This window comes from Ascaphus truei, chromosome 11 (assembly GCF_040206685.1).
Source record: "Ascaphus truei isolate aAscTru1 chromosome 11, aAscTru1.hap1, whole genome shotgun sequence".
In the NCBI taxonomy this organism is placed as follows: Eukaryota; Metazoa; Chordata; class Amphibia; order Anura; family Ascaphidae; genus Ascaphus; species Ascaphus truei.
This window is the reverse complement of record NC_134493.1, coordinates 19,129,401-19,152,193: the sequence shown is the minus strand read 5'-3', so window position 1 is coordinate 19,152,193 and position 22,793 is coordinate 19,129,401. Positions and strand designations below refer to the sequence as shown.

At 42.6% G+C, this 22,793-nt stretch overlaps 1 protein-coding gene across 1 annotated transcript in view; it reads right to left on the bottom strand.

Annotated features, from left to right (window-relative positions):
* Nucleotides 1-22,793, bottom strand: part of ABAT (4-aminobutyrate aminotransferase) — a 142,167-nt gene that overhangs the window by 49,188 nt on the left and 70,186 nt on the right. The window contains exons 3-4 of the mRNA XM_075565310.1: nt 9,700-9,797; nt 5,592-5,621 (exon numbers count right to left, since the gene is read on the bottom strand). Of these exons, the coding sequence (XP_075421425.1) occupies nt 5,592-5,621; nt 9,700-9,797 (128 nt within the window). The remainder of the gene's footprint in view (nt 1-5,591; nt 5,622-9,699; nt 9,798-22,793) is intronic.

Genomic DNA, 22,793 nt, shown 5'->3' with positions numbered 1-22,793 from the left:
AACTAGGCTATTCCCTCAAGCTAAAAATAGTGTGGTTTAATTCTGGGCGGGCCTCCACCAGTTTAATTATGTTAAAAAAAAAAAAGAAAGGCTTCTGTAGTGCTACTGTATATTCTAATTTACTGCAGAAATACTGCCACCGAATACCATGGGAACATTGTGAGTGATACTGAGACACGTTGTAATACACAGGGAAGCGGTTCCCAACTTATTTTACGTTGTCCACCCCCTGCTTTAAAATATTTGTTCTGAGAACCCCTAATTAATAAATTGTATTGCCTTCTCCGATTATTGCTAACAAAACTGTTTCACCGATCCCAGGCAGTATAGTGTCTTGAGCTTGTGGGGGCAAAACACACTTAATAAGGTCCCAAACTGCACCTCAGTGTGTGGAGACCGCATGGGTGGTGTAGCAGTCAATTAGTATGGTTGCTCCCAAAGTCAATCCCCACAATGCTTTGCCCCTGTGGATGCAAAGCATTATGGGGAGCTACATTGGAAGCCCCTTCTGTAATTGACAGCTATACAAACCCCGTTACAGTGCAGTTTTGGGCCTAACTATGTGCGCAGTGCCCACATGGGCTCAGGAACCCACTGTCCCGGTCTAAGACATTTGGTCACAGCCGGTTTGTCACAACCAAATGACCACCGGCACTTCACCGTGACTCATCCCACCGCTGGAACCTGTTTCAGCCGGCCACTTCACCGCTAAGGTAAGTACCTAAATCCCTTACTCTAAACCCCTACCCCAAGCTCTTACCCTAAAACCTCCTACCCTAAGCACTTACCCTAAAAAACCCTACCCATAGCCCTTATCCTAAAACCTAACACCCATAGCCCTTACCATAAAACCCAATACCCATAGCCCTTATCCTAAAAACTCCTACCCATTGCCCATACCCTAAAACCCCATAACCATAGCCCTTATCCTAAAAACCCCTACCCATTATCCATACCCTAAAACCCCAAGCCCTTACCCTAAAAACCCCTACCCATTGTCCATACCCTAAAACCCCAACCCCAAGCCCTTACCCTAAAACTCCCTACCCATTGCCCATACCATAAAATCCCTACCCTAAAACCCCATACCCATAGCCCTTATCCTAAAACCCTCTACCAATAGTTTTAGAGAAAACACTAGGGTTAGGGAGTGATCACAAGACCACACCAATTGAAGCAAAGTAATGAATAAATATGTGGTAATTGAAGAAGTGGGTGCAAACTGTGAACTGAAAAGTGAATCAGAAAAGGGGGGGGGGAAACACAAAATGAGTGTGTCTCCTAAAGAATTCACTATACTGCACTCCTACTTAATATAAAATGTAACTTTTAATATAATTACATAAAACATAAATTACCAAATCGTTGTGTATTGTGCATTAAAAATAAATTAAATTATCAAAACAAGCGTATGTGTCAGTGATTGTACGTTGGAATAATCTCAAACAACAATTATATTAGAGATAGCAGGGCACAAAACGCTAATAGTCAGGGTAAAAAACCCCCTCTGGGACACCTATGAGAACAAATACATATGTGTATATGTATAGATGTAACTAATAAACTCAGTGAATGATAGTATCACAAGACAGCTACCTGCTTAAACTAATAAATCACAGAGCACTAAGGGATGATAATATAAGGATGTATAACCATCCACTTAATATAGAAGTGCTGCTAATAGTGTGATAATGGAGGATGAATGATTCATAGCGTAGTGAAGCAATTGTTCACAGCATCATAGTCAATGAATCATTATATAGCTCACTCCAAATGAACATGTCACATATAAAGCAGGAGGTATGTACACTGAGTATTAGTAAAATGACCAATTTAAATCTACATAGATAGAGCCAGAAGACTACAAAGCACTACATAAAAGCAGCTCCAAGTAGGAGACTGACAACATTGCGCGTCCAACGCGCGTTTCCCTCCAGCAAAGGAGCTTCCTCAGGGACAAATTTGTCCCTGAGGAAGCTCCTTTGCTGGAGGGAAACGCGCGTTGGACGCGCAATGTTGTCAGTCTCCTACTTGGAGCTGCTTTTATGTAGTGCTTTGTAGTCTTCTGGCTCTATCTATGTAGATTTAAATTGGTCATTTTACTAATACTCAGTGTACATACCTCCTGCTTTATATGTGACATGTTCATTTGGAGTGAGCTATATAATGATTCATTGACTATGATGCTGTGAACAATTGCTTCACTACGCTATGAATCATTCATCCTCCATTATCACACTATTAGCAGCACTTCTATATTAAGTGGATGGTTATACATCCTTATATTATCATCCCTTAGTGCTCTGTGATTTATTAGTTTAAGCAGGTAGCTGTCTTGTGATACTATCATTCACTGAGTTTATTAGTTACATCTATACATATACACATATGTATTTGTTCTCATAGGTGTCCCAGAGGGGGTTTTTTACCCTGACTATTAGCGTTTTGTGCCCTGCTATCTCTAATATAATTGTTGTTTGAGATTATTCCAACGTACAATCACTGACACATACGCTTGTTTTGATAATTTAATTTATTTTTAATGCACAATACACAACGATTTGGTAATTTATGTTTTATGTAATTATATTAAAAGTTACATTTTATATTAAGTAGGAGTGCAGTATAGTGAATTCTTTAGGAGACACACTCATTTTGTGTTTCCCCCCCCCCCTTTTCTGATCCTCTACCAATAGCCCTTATCCTAAAAACCCTTACGCTAACCGCTAAAACCCGTTACAGTAACTGCTAAAACCCTTAAATTAACCCCCTACACTAAACAGGAATAAAACTTACCTTAAAGCGGCCGGCGGTAGGTATTCCAGCGGTGGATCGGCTGCGGTGGAGGGTCCGTCTGCGGCCGAACACTGGTGGTGATTTGGTCGCAGTGAAACAGCCATGACCAAATGTCCGATTCCGCACTGTACTGCCTGGGATCCGCCATTACATATTTGTTTGGCAAACCCCTTGGAGACACCACACAAACCCCTAGGGATTCCCAAAACCCCGTGATGGGAAACCCCACTGATCTAGGAAAACAGTGGCCTGCCCTACAGCCGTCATTAGTGAACATTAAATGCAGTGCTAGTAATGCTGAAATATACGCAGCCATTGCATTGTGATTTAATAGGAAGAACCAGCACACAGCAGAGAACATTACTGTATGTTTATTCAGTTCAATCCTTTGATCAAACCGTCACGGTAACCCACCTCACCAGGTTCCCACACTACCTACTTTATACGGTGTCTTTTGTATTTATTCCACTCCTGAGGGGAGAAATCTCTCAAGGCAAATATATAAATATATAACACTGCGGGTCTGGGTTTTGAGCTTGCGATTGTGTATGTCTAATTGTAAATAGTTTGGGAGGCCTGTGACCCCCCCTCCTCGGCTTAAGCTCACCCACCCATCTCCATTTAATCAACAGGTCCCAGTACACACAAGTGAATAATGTACTGAGAGATTTCGCCCCCAGGAAAGGTGGAGGGGACCTTTGTTGCAGCAATAAGCTGGGACATTCAGATTTTTGTTGCCTTTTTTTTTTTTTTAGATTGTTCCCCCTCTAGTCACTAGGGCACTGCTGTTTTTTAACCAGTTTTAACTGCACTGTAGCTCATAGTGCTCCTAAATATTCACCCCCATGGCACCGCCTACGTCACACGTCCCATGCTATTGGCAATATTACTGTTTTGTTTCCTCTTTTCTCTTCCCTGTGGAATAAATACAAGAGACACGGTATAAAAAAAGGTAGTGTAGGAACCCGCGGATATGGTTTACCGTGACCCGTTTGCAGGCTTGAAATATTTTGGCCAAATGATTGAACTGAATTACCCATATTTATAGAGAGAGAAAAAACAGTCATGTACGAAATAATTTGTCATACTGGATGTGCATTGGGGCTTCTTTGTTTATAGGATAGAGAGATAGAGAGAGAACTTTTAGCAGGTACATCCACTTCAAATAGGCCAAGAGCTTTGGTTACTAATCAGTGCTACACTGTATGGTTCCCAACAGGTTAAATGAAGTGTCCAGTATCACACAGCATGATACGCCCTCGCCCTATACCTTGCACGGTTGAGAAACATTAGCATTCTGATTGTTCTGGCTGCACCGCGAGACTGCATTAACACCCTTTATTGCCAGGCTGTTCAATACGCTTCTGAAAGGAGTCGAATGCGAGTTACAGCATACAACTTGTGCCGGTAGCTTGATCCCCTGGTGATATTGCTGTATGCTATATATATTTAGTAAGCGCTCATGAGCGGTTTGCGCTTGTTTGTCCCTGTTTGGTATGTCATTCTATTTATGTAATATACATCACTCTGTACCCACATCTGGGTAATTGAAAGGATTTGGGCGAGTGTCCATTTAAGAAATTCCATTCTGCAGTATTCTTTGTTCGTTATTTAGTTCCTGAATAGTATTTTTATTTTTTGCACACGGGCACAGGTCTTGGGCAGATTACTTCCTTAACTTTCTCTTATAAGACAACCCACTCTATTAGCATACACATTTTTTGCACACGGTACTATTTCAAATTAGGAGAAGCAAATTCTATCCTATCAGACACTAGTATGAATCATAGATGTATCACTCTATCCAATCACAAGTTACTAAATGTAGCCACACCCCTGTATAGGGAAGATACAGGCAGTCCTCGGTTATCCGACACAATGTGTTACTCAAAATGGCGTTGGATAGCGAAACGTAAAGCGAAACACGTTTTCCCGTAGGAACACTGTTTAAATGAAAGGTTCCGTTCCTGAAGGCATTTTTAACACTAAAATACACCAAATATTTTATGCAGGCAATAAGATATGCAGCACACACATAAATTATATAGTGTATATACTGTATTATATATATAATATAACATAATAAATAATATATTATATAGTATAATATAATATTATATAGTATAATATAATATAGTATAATATTATATATATACACACACACAACGTTGCAAAGCGTTGTAAGAGCGTTGGATAAGCCATTTTGGCGCTGTAAAAATGAACATACGTATGCATTGCACAGCGTTGGATAAGCCATTCGTTGTAAAGCGAAGCGTTGTAAAACGAGGACTGCCTGTACAGGCATACCCCACATTAACGTACGCAATGGGACCGGAGCATGTATGTAAAGCGAAAATGTACTTAAACCGGGGTATGCCTGTATATCCTTTTGCATGCTCTTTGTTAAAGTTGTGTGTGTACAGGTAGTCCTCGCTATCCAACGTATCACTTTACAACGAATGGCATATCCAACGCTTTACAATACAACCCTAAGGGCTGGTTTTCTATGCCGAAATGCGTTATCCAATGCTCACCGCCACTGATTAACTGATTAACTGATTAACTGAAGAATGACTCCATTGTTTGCGTTTCAACTTATTCCTAAACATATTCTTTTACATAATGACCTGCCCATGAACAGCAACAGTGAATCACTACTTATTCACTTTAACGCGGACCCCTATACGCTGCTGCCTGCCGTATTACGCAGGATTTCCAGCACCTCCTGGGTTAAAGACGTGCATTGCCAGTAACCCTACAGAGACCGCTAATTACACATACATAAGGCGGCTTACCTGAATTGCATTCAACTGCTTAATTAATTCCTAGAGGAAAGAAAAATGAGAATAGGGTTGTGTTAACATCATTCAGAAGCCAGAACAAATACGCTGTCGATGTCTCTAAAATTGTTAAGCAGTGGCCAGCACCAATCGCCTTTTTAATGACTTGAGAGCTTTCTTCTTGCCCTTTCCAATACGGTTTTTGTTACATTTGATGCTTCATTCAGTGTCCGGGAGGTTAATATGGAGCCCTCCCTCGCGCCCTGTGCAGTGTAAAGGTAACCATGGTAACCCCAAATGCTGGGGATTAAACATTAAAAGTGTGTGAAAAATCATGATAGATACAATATATAGATAGAGAGAGAGAGAGAGAGAGAGAGAGAGAGATAGAGAGAGATAGAGAGAGATAGAGAGAGATAGAGAGAGAGAGATAGAGAGAGATAGAGAGAGATAGAGAGAGATAGAGAGAGATAGAGAGAGATAGAGAGAGATAGAGAGAGAGAGATAGAGAGAGAGATAGATAGAGAGATAGATAGAGAGATAGATAGAGAGATAGATAGAGAGATAGAGAGATAGAGAGATAGAGAGATAGAGAGATAGAGAGAGAGAGAGAGAGAGAGAGAGAGAGAGAGAGATAGATAGATAGATAGATAGAGAGAGAGAGAGAGAGAGAGAGAGAGAGAGAGAGAGAGAGAGAGAGAGAGAGAGAGAGAGAGAGAGAGAGAGAGAGAGAGATGTTTATTTATTTTTGAAGAGCAGGACATTCTTAAGTGCAAGATACTAAACATTATAGGATTTAAACTCCTAAAGGCCTCTGAGGGGGATTGCTGCTTTAATCAACACTTGATTTTATTTATTATCCTTTCCAATAACCTTCATTTAAGAAACTATATACTTTAACTTTAAACGGAGCTGCCAGTAAAACAGGCCGAGTAAGTTACAGGATTTCACTTTGAAACCTGGGTGCATAGTAACTATTATTTTGAGGAACAGCAACTTACATAATGTTGGGAAAGCAAAATGGAGGGTTTCCTGCCCCAAAGGAAAACTTTCATTACCAAATGAAATGTATCTAACCGCGGTGTCAGTGAGGAGCCTCATCGAGATGCTTCTGACAAGAGGCGCAGCTCAGCGCCAACACATTAATCAATGCAATATGAACCTGGTGATCCCAGCTATTAGCAAATAACACAGCAGCATAAGTCTGCCCATTTTCTGTACGGACGACAAAATGGTAGTTTCTACCAGTGTATTTTGTACTTTCTACCCTCACAGTGCCCTTGATCCTGTACCAAGCATCCTTCAATGATTTGCTTGCATTTGACCCCCACTGAAAGGCTGCTCCATGTGTCTAGTACTCCTTTAGCAAAAACAGCTCTTCCCTTTTTACCCAGAACCTACCACCCTCGAGTTTCAGAGCACAACTTCTGTGTCCCGACATCTTGTATCATCCGGAAGAATGTTATTGGGAAGTATGAAGGAACATTACTTTGGTTTTGTTTGTTTTATTGACAAACTTATTGTGCTAAGTCCGATTTAAAAACAGCAGATAAATGTCCAAGCGCACTAAATGTGTAAATAATTAATAAAATGTGAAATAATGGTCAAATAAGACCTAACAAGTGACTAGTATACTCTAAGTAAATAGTGACCAAAGTGACTCAGTTGTCACAGATAAACAGTGTAAATAAGTACAATGAAGATGTTAAGGTCATATAGAGCAAATAAATCACCGCTAACAATGTAAACAACGTCCCTTTGAGAAGGAGGGTCTGCTGCTATGCGGGTTATGGAGATGTCAGGACATCACCAACTAAATAGATAGAAAAAAAAAGAAAGTGCAAGACCCTCATAATGTAGTATATAAAAATAAAACAATTATATAAAAAAGGTGAGATATGCACGTACAAGATATACGTGCCCCAAAAGGCAGACAGTCTGATGGGGCTCCCCAAGAGCTGCTCCCCTCTGCACAGGACCAGTGTGCTAAGGGTTAACATGTGCTTGTACTTTATGGAACGTCAACCCCACCCACAGGAATGTTAATGAGCCATGGGGACACAAAGAGCTTTTGTTAACAGCTGCAACAGATTCAATCTCAACCACCCCAGTGTATGTCTGCATTGCCCCAAAGGCGGACAGCCTATGGCACAGCCGAAGGGCAGCCTAAGGGTGTGAGCCATTTGCTGCCGTTCACTGATGTTTGGTTATTTTAAAGTTATGTTAAAAGCTGCTCTATTTCAAATCTGAAACTCGCAAGCCCTTTATCCCCTGTACCCAATGTTCCAAATCTATCTGTCCATGAAATGTCTCTGAGCTCACTGTATAACCCTGTTCTTTTAATGTAACAATGTATTTTTTTTATAACTCTGTGCCCAGGACATAGTTGAAAACGAGAGGTAACTCTCAATGTATTACTTCCTGGTAAAATATTTTTATAAATAAATAAATATAGAATAAACCGGCATTGAGGTATAAAAACCAGTGTTAGAGAAGCTGCCCCACGTCCACTGCAGAGGCTCCACGGATTCCGGCATGCACCCTCTCAGTGGCTCCGATCCTGCTCCCGGGATAACTCTGGTAGTCACAATGCCGATTTGCATTCAGTTGCAGCCCGCACTCGCTGGCGTCTGTCCACCGTCACTGCAGGGCGGTACTCTACTGGTGAATGGAGGGGAGAGCAAACGTCCTCTCTGATTGGCTGTGTCGGGATAGCACCCGGTATGTTACAGCCCACAGCTGATCGTGACCCCGATCCAGTACAGCGTCTTAGTCTCATTGATTGCATTGTCTCCTATGTCAATAAGCCATTTTGGCTATATAAAATGTCCAGAAAAGGCTCAAATTGAGCAAAAAGAGTACAAATGATATATATCACAGTACACAACAAACTTCAATGCGTTTCGTGACAGAAAGTCACTTCTTCAGGTGTATCCTGAAGAAGTGACATTCTGTCACGAAAAATGTTGGAGTTTATTGTGTACTGTGATATATATCATTTGTACTCTTTTTGCTCAATTTGTGCCTTTTCTGGACTTTTTCTGAAGTACCGCCCTGCAGTGACGGTGGACAGACGCCAGCGAGTGCGGGCTGCAACTGAATGCAAATCAGCATTGTGACTACCAGAGTTATCCCGGGAGCAGGATCGGAGCCACTGAGAGGGTGCATGCCGGAATCCGTGGAGCCTCTGCAGTGGACGTGGGGCAGCTTCTCTAACACTGGTTTTTATACCTCAATGCCTGTCTGTTCTATATATCTTGTGCGTGCATATCTCACCTTTTTATCAAATGGTTTTATTTGTATATATTACACTATGAGGGTCTTGCGTTTTCTTTTGTTCTATTTAAAAAGAGCATATGCTCTGGAACATGTTTCCCCTGGGTGGGAAGCAGGAGGTCTCCGCAGCTGCACAGCATTCATTTCAGCACCAGGGGGCCCCCTGCTCCTAGAGATGCATACCTGTGTAGGAGGTGCCGGTAGCATCTCCGCAGGCTTAAATGTCCCTGTCACACGGGCCAATAGGAAGCCACACTGCAAATGATGTCACGGCTTCCTATTGGCCACGTGACGCAGTACTTTTAAAACAGCCATTATGATAGCCCCAACTAGAGCTGCTACCAGCACCCCATATGGAGGAACGTATCTCGGGAAGAAGGGGGTCCCTGAAGCTGAAATTAATATCGTTCAGCTCGGGAGACCCCCAGCTTCAAACCTATTTTTTTTTTAAAAACACAGGGGGTTGGGGAAGTTTTTTTTTTTTTTTTAACATCGGTTAAATTTCCACATTTAACATCGGCCATTTCCACCACTGCAAGTGGATATTACGGTTACTGGTGCAAACTTCCCCTTTGCAGCTAAAAAGTGACGTAACTAAACTGCCCAAACTATTAACTTTTGCAGGGCCTGGGGCCCGGTAGCACTAGAGAACCACCGGACCTCCTGCACGTCCACATCATGTGATAGATCATGGAGCGATCACATGACACAACTTGTGCCCGGATGCCAAAAATGGTCCATTTGGATTGGACGAGGCCCTCCCGATCTGCCCCTAGCAAATGAGCAAGTGCCCATTACGTATCTGGGTCATTAGGGCCACTCTAAAAGGTTACAAGAATTTACTTACTCTGGATCTAGGTCCGGGAACTTCTGTCTTCATTAGTGGACTATCATATTCAAAGTCAACATTGGTTTTTGCTGCTGTTTGACTGACGTATCTACAGCCTGAAAAGAACGAGCGTTAGATTTACCCCTCTCACCACCAATCATTCACAAATGGATACTTGAATATAGTCCTCAGATCCCAAACTATAATAGTTCATTTGGTGACACACAAAACTTGCAGACAGGAAAATATTAATATGTAAAACTCCTTAAATTAACCCCCTACCCCAAGTGCTAAAACCCCTTACATTAACCCCTTACACTAAACAGTAATAAAGCTGACCTTAGATTCCAGCGACAGATTGGCTGCAGCGGCGGGTTGAGTTGCGCGCCGGCGGCAAGATGGCTGTGACCAAATGTCCCATTCCGTATCATGTTGCCTACCGGCGGGGAGTATGGCAAGGCCTCTTACCTTCCCCATAGCCAGCATCTCCTCCAGCTACGTCGCACAGTCATGGCGATGCGTAGTCACATGATTGCTGGAGGACATGCCGGCACTTGCAGAGACCCTGCGCTCTCCCCCAGCAATCGCAGTTTCAATGTTGTGGGGAAGAGCGCAGGGCCTCTAAGCGCGGGGCTAGGTGCAGTCGAACGGCCCTGTATACACACACTCATTCACCCATATACTCATAATGAAACCATGCAGCAATTATACATAATTACAATTTGTAATTGAATTATGGAACTGCCACTAAAAAAGCCCTGCACCTCAAAGAGCTAACGAGGTATCCGCCAAAATAACTTCTCCTTCATCTAATCAATCATTCATGCATAGGTTGAAGTTAATGGTCAAATCAATAGGCTCATTATCGAAGGCTGAATACAAGGTTTCGTGCTGGCTCAATACAGTGAAAAAATGATATATGCTGCAAAGAATCTCAATAAGAGAAAGGCAGATTTAAAAAACAACAACTCAGCAGCAGAAAATACTCTCGTCAAGAACACACGGTCATCCATTACAATGATTGCTACACGATGGCTTGTTGATAGAGAATTTGGTACCCAGAGTTCAACGTGCTAATACAGGGGGCTCAACTCCAGTCCTCAGGACCCCCCCTGACTCCACCCAACAGTTCAGGTTTTAAGGATATCCCTGCTCCAGCATAGGTGGCTCAATCAGTCGTGAACTGAGCCACCTGTGCTGAAGCAGGGATATCCTTAAAACCTGACCGGTTGGGGAATCTTGAGGACTGGAGTGGAGCCCCCTGTGGCAGTGTAAATCTTTTCCAATTGTTCTGAGAAAATGAAGAAACCATGTTTGAATAATATTTTGCCCATAAAGTTTAATGCATGAAGATGCATTTCTAACTTTGTCTGAAACAGTACAAACCTCTATCAAAATAAATAAACCCGACGTATCTCCAACATTTGTTCAATTCTAATTGGGTGAGATACTCAACCTACATTTATAGTTCTATCGGTCCAGTAGAAGGCAAAACATTTTTATTACCTTTTTTATTTTATTTGAACCTTTTGGATGCCCCTTGACGTAGTTATCACTTAATGGGGTCTGGCACTCCAAGGAACCCAAGACGTAGTGGCCAAGTCATGGGCTTTCTTGCTCATTTTCTATGGGAGATCGTGTTCTGTGGCGCGCTGAACGCGATGTAGCCGGCAGAGGAACGGAAGAGGAGGGCACCTCCTTGCGTTCCAGTCAGTGACACCATGATCACCGAGTGTCGCGGCCGTTACGGCACTCAAAGGGTCAATGGAAATCAGATTTCTCTCTTGATCAACACCCTTCCCATGTTTTCACTTATTCACCACCGGAAGGATGCATTCATATTTAGGATTCTTTTTCTGTACCATGGTTCCTCTTCCTCACCACTATTTTCTGGTCCCTGGGAGACCACTGTGTCCGTGGCTATTTACCTTCGTGTTTCCAGCATGAAAAAGGAGAGCAGGTCACCAGCGAGCCAATCGTTAACAAGAGCATCACTATGATATCTCCGACCATATCTACTAAACTTTGCTACTCCATAGGACATCTCCTGGAACAGTTTAGTAAATATGATCTTCAGAAGAATAGAGTAAACTTTTTAAAAAGGTGTCTAACAGCCCAGAAGGTAGATAATGGAGCATGGCCCATCATGACCGACCACGTCAATGGACCATACAAGCTCACTGTCTTCCAGCCAGGAAGGTGTCTCTTGGAGTAGACCTTCTAAGTAAATATAGCTCCAAGACACAAATGCACCAAACTCCATTTTATTAGGCTAAATAATGGGACATTACCCAAAACCGTAACAGATATTTTCCATGAGTTTAATGCATATCCACAAAGGTAATTGTTACAGATGCAGCGGCCGTTATTCGAACATATCACGGAGCCATTTTCGTGTGCGCGGCTGTACCCCACGCGGTTGCTTTGTTTGAATTTCATGGATCCTGATTTCTTTGGGTGCAATTCTTTGCGTTTCCGTGGCAGAAATGAATGAATTGTAATGTGTACAGTACTGTGTCAATCTGCAGGTGTTTAAAAACCAGAACACTAAAATGCCATTTTCTGCACTCGATAAAACACGAGTCAACAAGCGGTAATGAGGCGCCATGACATGGCTATTCCGAGGTATACAACGCGTGATATGTTCAAATAACGGCCGCTGCATCTGTATATATAAAAACAGCCGTTGTATAGATCATTAGCATATGCCTAATGCGACATAAAATTAGCACCGGATTGCGTTGACTTGTAATAACGTGGTGTTAAAATACTGTAGGTCCTCCCTAAAGGTGCTGTTACTCCAAATGACATTTCCTAGGTTTGCTCACAGGCATCTCCCCACATGTTGTATAAAAAGGAGTGTTTCAGCAGGTCTAACAAATACAAATTACTTGTCAGCACGTGACAGACGGCTCTGCAACCTGGCTTTCCCCCCATTATTTCCTAGCATACAGTGCTTCACCTGCAGCAAGGGATTCTGGGAAGGTATACAAACTACTGGCTGCTCTACTAAAATAGGTCTCGTACAAATTTAACGCTGCACTATTTAAAGGACTAGAACTGGATTAGCATTATCCATTAAAGGGAATAACGTAGAAAGCATTACAATTAACCTTATGTTAATTTAGGTTAACGTTATTCGAAATAGCCTAAGAGATTTGTGCCTGGGCCTTCCTTTTCTCAATTTCTCACTACTTATTAGATGGGGTTGTGCCAGGAACTATGGAGGGGCAAAAAAATAAAAAATAAACACAACAGGAAACCTACCAGATGTACTACCGGGGCGTCATTGTTTTGGGATATGTGCGAGATTGTACATAGTTTCAAATGGCTGATGCTTCCAGTGCTATACTGCACATGACATAGGAAACTAAGGGAGGACACCTTCCATATAAGATATCAAGATCATGCCAGTCAGTGTACATAGCCACAGTACAGGTACACCACAGGCTAAGTTTTGTGAAGAAGTGGTAAGCTGCCTTTAAACCAAACGTGATTAGTGCGACTGAGCAACATGGTATCGCAGTTTAACAGAGAAGATGTTTTTTGGGATAGAAGGAAATGTTTTAGCAGTATATTTCCATGTATTAGGCCTGAAGGGGCTGTTGTGTACACACATGGGGGCAGATTCATCAAGTATGGGTTAGCACATCCGTTCTACCGCCATCCCCCATTCAAGTCAATGGGAATGGACACCGGATCTGGTGCGCTAACCCGTACCGGCGCTTGAGGAATCGGCCCCATTAATCCTTGGTACTTTGGTACTCACTTTGATGATGACATTAGCCTGAGGTTGAAAGGATGTACGACTGTCCCTTTAAGAATGAGCACAAAAATCTCCTGTTTTGTAGCTGCTTTCTTCACATTTTTACTCTTGGACGTTACTTTCTTATCTGCTCCTGGACTTGGCATCTAGTGTTGTGCACAGTATTTTTCTACAGGCGACCTTGGCTTCCCTCCTCCTCTGACCAATCAACAGAGTAACAACACATACTGCCGCACATTCCTATTACAAGACGTAGATTCTAACCTCCTATCAGGCACTAGTATGCGTCAGATGTATCACTTTATCCAATCCAATGTTACCAGTTTTTATGCTCCGCCCCTGTACGAGGGTAACAAATCGTTTTGCAATGTCTTTGTTATGTCATGTGAGTATATCCCGTGGTATGGCTGCATCTTACCAATTAGTAACAACCAGCTGAAGAATGACTCCATTGTTTGTGTTTCAACTTGTTCCTAAACATATTCTTTAACAAGGTCACAAGGGTTACTGACCAAAAGCAGATTATGATGACCCGCTTTCAAAACACAGAATCTACACATTTACTTATTAGGATAAACCACTGCAGCATATGATTTAAACCGAGGGGGAAATAATAGAACTCCTTTTGATGTATTGGGTGTTAAAAAGAATATACAATTTAGGTTGAACATCAGAGGTTTGTCTTAATGAATGATATAGGACTGTGTCATAATCACGCTGTAAAATCATTTAAAGGCCACACTTCAAATTGGAGAGAGTATATTGATTTTGGGAACGCTGATGTTTTGTGCACAAATTACAGGTCTGTATCCGGAGATAAGCAACTCGGAAAAATGCCCGGAGTCTTCTAATACTAAACAAAAACAGCACATGGTGGTTTTCCAGCCGATATGGTTTGATAAGGAGGCATTTCATTTAACCTCAAAGATTCAACTGGAGAAGCAGAAAGCCATTTTATTATATATCAAATGCATACCCCTGACAGCAGAAAATACTGTTTCTGTTAGTGATCCCATGATAAATCATATGGAATCTTTTCTGGGTGATAAATATGACATTTATTGTAAGGCCTTTTACTAAAAGGTCCTAACAGCAGCAAATGCGTAAACTATGACTTTTAATTAAAAGCACACACATGGAATTGGATATTTTCTGCCGAAAGGATTACAACAAATTTTACATTAGAATTGCCAGATAATCAGAGCATTCATTTTCTTTGCCTCTTCAAACACATCATTGTGAAACCGTTGGTACCAGTAAATATTTTCTTAATAAAGAGATGAATGTATTGCTTTATAATACTATAATCTGTACATAGCTGGTTAGCATTCTCTTCACCTCCACTTGACAAACATATAATTTCAGTTTGCCTCCAGAAACCCACTGTAACAGAAACTGAAGAGCGATTAAAACCTGCACATTTTGCAGAACTGTAGGATATGGCAGCAATAGCTGTCAAGTTGTCATATCGCCGAGACTCACTTAAATAAAAATCCCTGCTTATTAAGTGACATGTTTGCTTTCTAAAACTAATCTCGTGAAATGAATGCAGCCAATTATTATTTTTTTCGCCTTCAATTTGAGTTTGAAACTTTCTGGCAGTTAGTGAAGTTGAATAAGTGGCAATATTAGAACTTTGGAAACAGTGACCCAGAGACGTAAAGCAGCAATCCAAGAAGATGTGTTATTATTATTACAGGATTGAAGCAGGGGGTCTCCGGAGCTAAACCCAGTACATTTCATCTCCAGGGACCCCTGGCTTCCGGAGATACTTACCTCCATAGGGGGTGACTGTAGTCGCTCGGGCTCGCATGCAGGATTCACATTATGGCTCCCACGGTCTGCGGGCCAATAGGAAGCTGTGACATCACCCGGTCCTATTGGCTTCCTATTGGCTCACATGGCGGAGCTTTAAACTGCAGAGAGAAACCAGCACCCCCTACGTAAAACTAGCAGCGCTATACAAGAACATGCTACTATTATTATTATAATTGGACCAGGGGTGCCAACGCCAGTCCTCAAGTGCCACCAACAGGTCAGGTTTTATGGATATCCCTGCTTCAGCACAGGGGGTGCAGTCATTCTGACAGTCACCGATTGAGCCACCTGTGCTGAAGCAGGGTTATCCTTAAAACTTGACCTAGAGGAATGGAGTTGGCCACCTCTGTATTCCGTGGATCTTGGAGATCTTGCTACGGTGGTATCATTCTTCTGCAGAGCTATGGGGAGGATGCACTTTATTGAACGGCATCAGTGTCCTTGTGAGCCCTAGCAATGAATGGAGTTACTTTGGCCTCCTGCTGCTTTAGTGCTTTGCTTGCTGCGTCATACAATCCCAACCATCTCAATGAGCAGGGTGTCTCTCCTTTAATTCACTGACCTACTTAAGCACAAATTCTGCACTAAAAAGTGTCCTTACAGTAGAAAGGCAGGGAGCTGGTGATCTAACAGAAGGGTTAAATATTTATTTTTTTTCACGAAGAAAGGCGATCAGGAGGTTTTCCTAGTAAAGAAGGAACAAAAAACTAACGTGTTTTCCATTCCGTAAAGCTATAATGCCAGTTTCATCCAACGCCACTAAATTGCTTAATGCTCTTGAAAGCCTTAGGGCATTGTTTAACACGGTTTAACACGGTTTAACACGGTTTACATCATTCTCTGATGCCATTATTTTTTATTTTTTAAAGTCAGCTGTTTTGATGCGATTTTAAAAGTGAAACTTCTATGCTGGCCGCATCCATATGAAAATTTCCCTTGGAGTAAATTGCCTTGTTGGTGACGGAAGTGCGCTCCCGGAAGTGATGTCACTGCTGGCAGAAGAGGCCGTCGATGACGTCAATGCTGGCAGCTCGGTGAGCACGTGCAGAGGCCTCAGGCGCATGGTGCGCACGTGCAGGGGGCTCCGGTGCATGGCGTGCACGCACAGAGGCCTCCGGCACTCGGCGCCTAGAGGCCTCCGGCGCGCAGCCTCCCGCGCTCGGCGCGCAGAGGACTCCACAACAGCAGCAGCATAGGGCGACACAGACAAGGAATTCACAGTTAGTATAAATATAGAAGTACAAATAGCTAAAACGGGGGGTGGGGGGTGCAGAGCACGCGCGTTTTAAGTCACTCTTCTTTGCGTTTTGTCACTGAAATTGTGTTTTGATTTTTCATTGAAAACATCACCATCACAAATACAATCTCTGTGACAAAAGACAAAGAAGTTTCACTTAAAATGCGCGTGCTCGGCCCACACACACACTTTTTTTTTTGTTTACCAGTGTGAAGATTGAGATAATGTGTGTGGCTATCATCACCTCCATTTTGGCCTAAACCACCATTTTCTGAGCGTTTGCTTATATGAATGTTTATTTGTTTCATTCGTGAATGAATGAACTGTGAATGTTTGATTCTGCAGAGTATCGCTTCTGGATCTAACCCACCCTTGTGTAATTCCTACGAGTCATGTAATAAATTGAAATAGCATTCGTAAGCGATTTCTCCTGTCTTAGACATTCCTGCTGATCTTAGGCTTTGTTATCTGACAGCTACAGTACATACAGGGCTGGACACAGTAACTCCCTTATGTCACAAGGTTAAGGGCGGCCTACTACTATGGTATATAGGATAAGAATATAGCGTAAGCAGCATATTTATGTATCAACCAATATGCATTTTTTGTATGTCATCATATTATTATTTATCTCTAAGCCAGCCCCCTTAAGGGGTGTATTACTCATTTTGAAATGTATAAAAATGTGATCCAAGCAATATGTTTTCAGAGGCCTGAGTTCCTTGTTGGAATTCTTTTCTCTCAATGGTGCCATGGTGCTGATAAACTCACCTGTTACTTTGAACCCTTGACTCATTGATTTTATTTCTACGCTTTAACACCAGATTTGCTACTCACTAGTAACCAATCCGTAAACAAAACCCAACAAAATGCTTGTTAACAGTTGATGAGTTCGATCAGATAGGCATTTGCCATTAATAAATGCCATCCAGTCAAATATGTACCAATAGGAAGAATATTTGTCATAAGTACAAACAAGTAAAAATGCAGTATGCTGAGTAGCACAATATCTTTACTGCAGTCTATCAAAGTAGAACATACAACAATCATCAAAGCAACAAAAAAATAAAAAAAACACTGCAAAAACATAGGGCCAACACCAAGGCAAGGTGCAACTCAACATTTTAGGCCAGGACAAGAGTCTAGATTAGAATAGTCCATACTCATGACAAAGGACACTTACGCACTAGCCCGAAACATTGAGTCTCTCTGTGCCTTGGTGTTAGCCCTGGCTATTTAGTTTTTTTTAGTACTTTGGGAGTTTTATTTTCCACTATATTTTTAGCATTGATGATCTTGTATGTTATATGTTGATACACAGCAGTAAATATATATGTATGTAGGGATAGAAAATCCTGAATCAGTGCTGCATAGCAAAAAACTAATTCCTCCAATACGATATATCAAAATGCAATTGAATGCAATAATGAAAAACTGTGAAGGCATCAATGGAAGGAATCAGTGCTGAATATCCGTTCCAACGCGTGGTAGCCAACTTCCAATACCGGTCTCTAAATTAGTGCCTCTTAGACATCAGTGTCTTGTAATGAAGACCGGCACCAATACGAGGGGGGGTGGGGGGGAGGACGAGGTAAGCATGGCGTACAATGGTCATGTACGCAAACACTCCCGAGAAAAAATGCCTCCCAGCAAAATAAACCTCTCAGAAGAATATATATTATGCTGCTCAGCATTCTGCGTTTCTGACTCTTGTACTTAGGACAAACATTGCCCTTTTTACTGGTACTAAAAGACACGATGGGAAGCTTTGGGAGAGCGTCTAGGATTGTTTTTCCTGTACATGTGGAGGTACAGATTGAGCCAATGCTAATTTACCTGTTGGCTCACTAGTGTGAGAGAAATGGCATGTTAGCCACGTCCTTATTGTGCGCGGCTGATTCAAAACAATGGCCCCTTGTCCCGCGGGAACAATGTGCATGGCCCACCGTAACACGCCAGTCGGAGTAATAACATTGCATACATCTGTATTGGCATCCTGTTTTTGATTGATCCAGTACAATATGAACATATGACCAAGGAGTACATCTCCCTGCTAATAAATATGAGCTGCAATTCAATAATGCATGGGTGCATACGGTTTCCTAGTTCCTTTTGTAATGTGGGTATCAACATGGTCTTACCAGAGATCAAAAGGGATCTCCAATTTCAGTTACATAGTTTTCTGCTGAACAGAGAATTAAAAGAAGCAACCCAAGCGGTTTTTCCCCATCTCTTTATTCATTTGTTAATGCAGGATTGAAGCAGGGGGTCTCCGGTGCTAAACCCCATTAAATTCAGGTCCCAGGAAATCCTGCTTCCAGAGATACTTTGGCTTCTGGGCAATGTTGATGTGCCCTGACAGACCTCTCTGATCCCTCTGCACCTCATGGGAAGGGAAGGGGAGGAGAGGGGGGTGATCGCAGCCATGTGCTGTTCCTGCAGACTGTGAATATCCCGTCCGGCATCGGCAGCAGCGCCCCCTAGCTAATTTTTTTTAAATACATCGATTCTAAAATGCAGACCTATTTCAGCCATGTGAAAATAGGGGGAAAAGTGCGTCTTAGAATCGAGGAAATACGGTAGGTTTCTTTAACTGTGTAGCTGCATATAGTCACCAACAGCTGGGGGAATCACCCGACAGTTAGTGGACAACTCCAAAAACAACCTCCTGCTCCAGGGACTGCTGCGGACGCCACTGGAATCCTCCGACACCAACAGGAATCAGCCGTTTAGCCCAATCTCAATTGGCAGCAATGCAGGCAGCCTGGAAGTCTGTTTGAGCCTTTACAGCACAATCGAAAATCAGCACTCTGCTCTCTGCTCACACAACAGGCAGGACTTCCCTCAGTGTTTACAATCCCATCCTCAAAGTTGCGCAATGACGTCACTCCCAACGCGTTTCGTCAGCTGACTTCATCAGGGGTCCCCTGTTGGTGTCGGAGGATTGTGTCGCTGTTTCTTCTCCCCTTTTCCATAGATCTATTTTGGGAAGTGATTCTTCCCTGCTTACAACAGCCCCCATCTTCTACTAATTGGCAATTCATACATTTTTTTGTGGAGTGGGGTTTATTCATCCTCCATGACTCCTGGGCAGGACTTGTAATTATACTATTGGACTTTTACAATTTATCTTATTAATTGGTCAATTAATTTGTTGCATTTAATATATATATATATATATATATATATATATATATTGCATTGATATTTCGTGCTTAGCGCTGTTTTTTCTTTGGTTTACATACACACACACACAATGTATGTATGTCTGTATATATACACATACACACTAATTATATATATATATATATATATATATATATATATATATATATATATATATATATATATATATATATATATATATATATATATATACACACACACACACACTATCAAATTTTTAGATCTAGTTATCTTTGTACAAGATAACATTCTACACACAATCTTTCTTCAAAAAGGTCCAAGCCAATAACTATCTGCGCGCTGACAGCCATCACAATCCCTCCTGGATTAGTAACATACCTAAGGGACAATTCATTAGATTAAAACGCAATAGCTCTATGAACGAAACATTTTTATCTCAAGCGCATGTATTAAAGATCAAATTTATTGACAGGCAAACTGGATAGTACCATATCTGAGGTCGACCTGATGGATCGATCCACACTTTTAAAGTACAGTATAAACATCGTAAATCCAACGAAATGGAAGGGATACCCTTCATTACGCAATATAACCAAATGGCCCCTACAACTAAAAAAAATCTTTCATAAGTACTGGCCTATTCTAAAGAAGGATAAGGTTCTTGCAGGTATTTTACCCACGAATCCTCAAATCATCTTCACTAAGGCTCTAAACATAAGCCAAAAGATAGCACCTAGCTGCCCGCTTATGCGTTCTTCTCGTTCAAATACCACACTGCCCAATGGATATTACGTATGTGGCCGCTGTACGGCGTGCAGATATAGTTCTAGGAGCGGGTCTTTTTTGCCTAACATCACATTCAGGTCATATTCAATTCAATCACACATCACTTGCAACGGTTCTTTTATTATTTAACTTCCTGAATGTCCCTGCGGTCTGCAGTATGTGGGTATGACTACTAGGACTATTAAGCGACGGCTGTATGAACATGTTTATAACATAAAAAAAAAGGTCTGCTGACTAATAGTGTGTCGAGCCATTTTCTCCAGGCGCATGGCAAGGATCCTTCAGGTCTCTTCTGCAAGGCGATCGAGGACCCATTGGAGGGGTGGGAATGCAGTCTGTTTCCTTGTGAGGGAAGCCTTTTGGATCTACGAACTCTAGACTTTGGCCCCCATGGGACTCAACGTAGACACTGGAGTCACGCAAGCCAGCTGCTTGGCAAACTCCCATGATCACTTGGCACAACGGTGCCCGCTGGACAGCGCTGGGTGGCACCTGGACTGGTGCAAACTGATGTCCCTCCAACTCTGCTGCTGTTTCCTGGGGGTCAAGCGCAGATCTCTCCGTGGACGTCCCTCTGTGGGTTGATTCCACGGCTGGACTTGACTCCTCTGTGTGTGCCAGCTGCACACGGGCGACCGGCCTCACAGCTTGAGAACGTTGCCCCTGATGGGGTACACTGGACCTTCCCTGGTCCTGACAAATTGGGTTTGACTGACCAATCTGGTGGGACTGAGAGCACCCCCTCCCCGGGATAACCTCTGCAACTTTGGGTGCATTTCTACCTACCTACAAATTAGACTGTAAGCTCCTCGGGGCAGGGACTCCTCTTCCTTAATGTCTAAAGCACTTATTCCCATGATCTGTTATTCATATTATCTGTTATTTATTTGATTACCATGTGTATTACTACTGTGAAGCGCTATGTACATTAATGGTGCTATATAAATAAAGACATACAATACAATACTTCCAATGACTGCAGACTGTAGAATCCTTTGAGGTGTGCTTTTGGCTGCCCTGGCCAGTGTGGCCAAGTCCTGGGCAGCCCTCCGTCCCCACAGGGCGAGCAGAGCGGCAATTCCGGGGCGAAGAGAGACCGCTAGCCATTGGGGCTACCGCGGTTGCTCTCTCTATCAATGGCCCCCCAACAGTGTCCATGTGGTGACCCGCTCCCTCCCCTTGTTATTTCATGCTAACCAGTGCTGAATTAACCTCTTGCATCCTGGCTGTCCCGGTGGGCTCTGCAACTGCAGATGAGATGGGGGCTACCCGGGTCCATGTGACCCCTGTCTGGGTAACCCTTCTCCATGTGGCAAAACGTGCGGCAAGTCCTGGGGTGCCAATTCCCTCCCCATGTCTTTCTGTCTCTACCAGGGCTGGCTTAACCTACTCTTCCCTGGTTTGCTGAGAGACAGTTGCCACTGCAGTTGTGAGTGTCCACTCCTCTAGTGAAGCTGTAACTGCTTTGTGATATTCCAAGTCCTCCAGCTGTGTCTCTGACCGACCGTCTGTCGGTAAACTGCAGCTTTTACACTGGGTAACAATCCTGGTGCATTGCTTGTCCATGTTCGCCCGCAGGCACTAAGCTAAGTGACAGGGAGAACCTGTGCTTTTTTCTGCTTTGTGTAACGTGTGTATGCTATCTCTTGCTTTGGGAGCTCGCAATCTTGAAGTTTCCCCCTATGTTATAAGACCCCGCAGGATTTTATAACATAGGCTCAATCTATGCCACACACTGCCACCATTAAATAAAGCTTGTCACGGTAAGACCCGCTTATTACAACTTTTATTTACCGGGATCATTGATTGAGCAAGCAGAGAGATAAAAATAAATTACGTTTATTCACCTAATGAACGCACACAACAATGTTACACAAAAATACAGTAAAAAGACACACTTACTTTGGAAAACTGGGATAACAAAACCAATCTTTCCTAATTGCAAACACACAGCAAAATATTCCAGGCCACTTCTCCAATGGGACTGAATCTCAGGTGAATCACACAAGATGGAACTGATGAAACTCTTAGATGGAACTCTTAGAACTGAAGAATCTGACCTGTGTCAGAGCTTTTCTAACCTCTGGTGTCCAGGTCCCAGAAAACCTGCAGCCCAATCAAAAAACCTTAGCAACCGCCTAGCAACCAATCTAAAACACTCATACAGGGTTTCCCACCCCTGAGCCTTTTCCCCAGGCAGGTGAAATAGCCCCCTCTGCCCCTTCGCCCCCCCACGGTGCGAGGCTCCACAGCGGCTGGCTGTTTAGCACAGGGTGTTAGGTTGCCTTGTTTCATGCCAGGATATGGGTGCTCTATAATAATGGCAGGGCCAATATGGCCTCACACCTAGGCATCTCT